The sequence below is a fragment of the Phragmites australis genome, chromosome 6 (assembly GCF_958298935.1).
Source record: "Phragmites australis chromosome 6, lpPhrAust1.1, whole genome shotgun sequence".
NCBI lineage: Eukaryota > Viridiplantae > Streptophyta > Magnoliopsida > Poales > Poaceae > Phragmites > Phragmites australis.
In genome coordinates this window covers 17,775,794-17,780,218 of record NC_084926.1, presented here as the reverse complement: position 1 = coordinate 17,780,218, position 4,425 = coordinate 17,775,794, and the positions used below count along the sequence as shown (strand labels likewise).

At 43.1% G+C, this 4,425-nt stretch overlaps 1 protein-coding gene across 1 annotated transcript; it reads right to left on the bottom strand.

Moving 5' to 3' along the window:
• Positions 1–2,056: 2,056 nt before the first annotated feature.
• Positions 2,057–3,545, bottom strand: LOC133920515 (uncharacterized). Its single transcript, XM_062365128.1, has 3 exons — positions 3,035–3,545; positions 2,558–2,941; positions 2,057–2,331 (listed from the first exon to the last, which is right to left on the bottom strand). The coding sequence occupies exons 1-3, from the start codon at positions 3,131–3,133 to the stop codon at positions 2,248–2,250; spliced, it is 567 nt and encodes a 188-aa protein (XP_062221112.1). The 5' UTR covers positions 3,134–3,545; the 3' UTR covers positions 2,057–2,247.
• Positions 3,546–4,425: the final 880 nt, after the last annotated feature.

Sequence of the window (4,425 nt, the reverse complement as noted above, 5' to 3'; positions counted from 1 at the left end):
GTACCATTTTCTCTTTTTTTCGTTAAATTTTAAAGGAGTTTTAATGGTATATCAACATATCAATATATTATTTTTTCCTAATTTTCTCCCACGGGGTTTTAAAAGAGTTTTCAAATAAGAGTTTATAACTGAAATAATTGATCAAGGGGGAGTATTACAAATAGACACCTTTTAAGTGTTACAATTTGATCAATTACTAAAAGTTGTGTCTATTGCGAAGGAGTATCTTCCTAATATATATGTCTTTTTTTTCTTGTCTATTCAACATGTATAAATATGTAAACACTCTGTGAATCAATATAAGATTTTCACTATCTATTTTCTATTTTCTGTCTCTTGTTAATTTTCTACTGCAATAACATTATCAGTTAAGTCCACTAGTACATCGATACGGTTTTTAATACTTCAAATATTATACATAACTTATATTGCAAAAATAAACAATATGTTATTGTACTTTGTAAATATAGCATGTGTATTTGGCACCTTATTTATCGAAAATCCATTTCAATATATTGTGCACCAAAAAATGAGTGGGCCAGGTGTTTTCGACCTCTGAGGTGCTAAATATGTCACCGTGCACCATGCTCGGCATATGAAGTGCCGAAAATCATTTGTATTCGGCACATGAGGTGCTGAATATGGTGCACAATGGCGTATTCGGTACCGAATACACACTCGCTCGCTATTCCATGATTGCTGAGGTGCCGAATATGGCACTATGCACCATATTCAACACCTCATGTTCGGAATACAACCAATGTTTAGTATCTCATGTGCGGCACTGTACATGAGATACAGAAAACACCCGGGCCCCCTTTTTTCGGTACACGGTATACTGAAAATCCGTTTTTGATGAATAATGTGTTGAATATACTTGCTATATTTGTAAATACGGTAATATATTGTCTATTTTGCAATATATGTTTCGTATGTTGTTTATTTTGTCAATACTGCCTAAATCTAATAACATTAATATTATATTGTCATTTTATTTGCTTTTTTATAAATTGATGGTCAAAACTAAAAGAATTTGACTTAGTACAATACTAAAGGGACTTACATTAGGGATCTGAGGTATAAGTATTGCCAACAATATATATAAGCTAGCTAAATACTCATTCCGTTTAAAAATAGTATGCGTATTTTTTTTGCTTGGTCTTCAAAATTAGTTTTTGACTAAGATTTTCTCACAAAATATATTATTTATAGCTACAAGATATATACAGTGTGAAATTATTTTGAATTTTGAACCTAACTGTATAATTTTTATATACTAAACATTCCTATAATTTAATTAAATATTAGTTAAAGTACACAAAGTTTGACTTTTCCAAAAAGAAATACACCTGCTATTTTTGAAAGGAGGGAGTATAAAGTTTATAAGTGCTTACGTGGAGGAGCTAAGTCACGTTAATTCTTAGGTCAAGGATACGTTTTCCCTCAGTGTCACTGTATATACCTTGCAATGCTTTGCTCTGCATAGGACACTGACGTGCACGAAAGCAGTAGCATCTGCTATGTTAATCAGAAAGCAAGACACGAACGTGGCTAAAATAAAGAGAACTTTTACAGTACATCTAAATGAGTGCATATCGTTTATTTTCTTTATTCGGTGGTTTAGATTAGCCCAATGATACTCTATCGTCCATCAATATTATGGGTATCATTAAAGAGTATCATGGGTATCATAAGGGTAGGATTGGAAAAAATTTTATGATAAACTTGTAAATTATATGTTTAATTAGGGAAGATCAAAATGTTAGTTTATTCTTCAGATAAGCTTTCACTTATTCTGTTCATTTCATTTATTAGGGTTTCCACCCTCCGTCGGTCGGTCAATGATGGGTGACGAAAGTCCGAAGTCCGGTCAGTCAATGACGTAATTACCCCTAAGGGTATCAAGATAATTACAATAATATCTACTAAAATGGACGATTGGATCACAACAATGATACTCTCCATCATTTAGTATCATAGTGTACTGTAAATGTTCTCAAAATAAAAGGAAAACGAAGAGCTTTGTTTACATAGGATCAGAACAGGGGCCGCGCAGGAAGAAACGGGAGAAAGAAGATAAAGGAACAAGCTTTATCTATGTTATTTGAATTGGGATCATTGACTTCACAGTAAATGAAGTTAAAGTGATTTTAAAACGATGTGAGACATTCGATCTTCGATTTGAAATAGATGGATAAGATTTAATATTACAATGAGCATGCAAACAGTAGAATCGCTATTGCTAGCTTAAAGCCCAAAAGGTGCCATCACGATGAACCCAAGCATCAGCGGCACCATCCCGGCTCGAACCGAAGTGGCCGCCCCCATCTCCTGCATGAAGAAAATTAAGTATCATCAAGAACAAGCAAGTTAGAGAGAGAATTATCATCAAGATGGAATGAACGAAATAGAATGGCTTTTAAAAGTTACTGTTTACAAAAGAAGTTGAAATGGAGGAGAAGGAAAAAAAAAGGAGAGAAAGGAGTAGAAGTGCGCTGATGCATCATGATGCATGCATGGGCGGAGCCGCGCCGCGGCAGTATCACTCACTACCTACCTGCCGCTTTTCGCCTGGGGCGGGCATGGGCAGGATGGTGGCGGTGTCCGTCACGCTGCGCGGGACTGGCACGGCCGGGCTGCTCCTGATGAACGCCGCGCCGCTCCCGGAGTCCGGCGCCGGCGCCTCGGCCTCAGCGGGGGCGGGGGAGGGAGCGCGCGCCGAGCCAGCCGATGCCGTCGGGGCGTGCGCACCGCGCCTCACCTCGCCCCGCCCCCGCCTCCACCGCTCCGTCGGCAGCCTCGGCCGCATGTCGTCGTCTCCAACTCCTGAAACCCGCGGCGGCGCGGCCAGCGGGGCTGGGGACATGCCGGACAGCTCCGGCGATGGGTCCGGTACGATGGCAGTCAATGGGACCTTTTTCTCGTCGTAGCCGCCGCGCAGCTGAACACATTGCCGCGACAAATTAGTAACGCTACCTCATGCCACCTTGCTCGATCCTGCATACCGCAGCGCATCCGCAAGTTATAACCGTACCTCGAAAGCTTGTGATGGGTGCAGGAGCTGGAAGCAGAGCAGCAACACGAGGAACCAGCATTGGCATTGCACCACGTCGCACAGCGTCACAGCTCCCATTTCTTCTTCTCCCGCTCCTCTTTGCTTCGGCTAGCCCTCGCAGCGAGCAGTGTGAGCGGAGTGGCCTTGAGGGCTGAGGCTGTCAAGGCGTTGTTGAAGAAGGAAGGGGAGGCACAAGGTGGTGGGGAGGGGTGCAGAGACTAAAAAGCCGACGGCCACCGCACACAAGATGTCAAGAACTAGCTAAGCAGAGAGCAAAGCCTGCAGCAAGGCTACAAAGCCGCCTGCATAGAGCTTTTGCGACTTTTGGGTTACCATGATGATGGGGGAAAGGGTTATGTTAATCGGCGGTCAGATCTGCGCTGATCTTCATGTGGATTCGGGAGCTAATCGCTGCTCCTTTCCGTTCCGTGATTAATCACTCCGTAATCGCGAGGTTAATGGGGCACGGGCAAAGAGAAGTGGAACTGCGGTGCTGTGCAGCGTCGGGGAGGGGGCGGTTTTGGTCGCGCCTTTGAAGGCCTTTTGCTCCGTGTTCCGAATCCGGGCGGGATTCCCATGCCGGGCGCGGGGGTTCCGAGGAGGACGGGCCCGATCGTACGGCGGCGTCAATGGTTGGCACGGGCGCGCACGCTGCGGTTGGTTTGGCTCCCGCTCTCCGACGCCACCACCGACGAGCTTAATTACCACCGCATTTGGTGTTGGTGAATGATGTCTCATGCCTCGGCAAGTTAGGCAACCCTACAGTCCGGTAGTACAACGCCGGCCAATGGATCAAGGGCTGTTAAACTTGCACCGCTGGTCCGGTAAGAGCATATATATAATTAGGGTTTAGAGGAGGTGTTTATAAAAAAATTGGTTTTTTCTCAAGTATACTAGCACAAATGTTTAGGCGGAGTGCCAGATGTTTACTTAAACACCGTTATTTTATTAATGTTAATACAATAGTTAACCATGTTTAAACACTTGTAATCTTTATTTACATTGAGAATTAGAATTTTTATATAAATACTTAATACTTCTTTTTTTAATACCTAGCCATAAACACTCAGTATTGTACATGCCCTAAGTAGTACAGTGCTCTCACTGAGTTCAATTGGTCCCTGAACAGTGATGCTTCGAATATGTACGTACGTATAGTTCATTTGGTCCCTGAACTGACCAATGATGCTTCTGATCTGTATTCCTACAGCGCGTGGCAACGCTGTACCGCTACCGGTACCATGAAATGTGGCTCTGTATTGGATTGGATTACCACGACGGTTACGAATTTTGCAGCGAAAGTGGACGTTCTATGAAGCGGGACAGACGCGGTTCATCAGTAAGCGTGCGGTGCACATCATCCGACAATC

Excerpts from the sequence above, each read along its gene's own strand:
- LOC133920515 (XM_062365128.1), bottom strand. The coding sequence starts at position 3,133 with ATGGGAGCTGTGACGCTGTGCGACGTGGTGCAATGCCAATGCTGGTTC. Across the intron at positions 2,942-3,034 it reads ACCCATCACAAGCTTTCGAG|CTGCGCGGCGGCTACGACGA; the intron begins GTACGGTTATAA and ends CAATGTGTTCAG. Across the intron at positions 2,332-2,557 it reads CCCCAGGCGAAAAGCGGCAG|GAGATGGGGGCGGCCACTTC; the intron begins GTAGGTAGTGAG and ends TTCTTCATGCAG.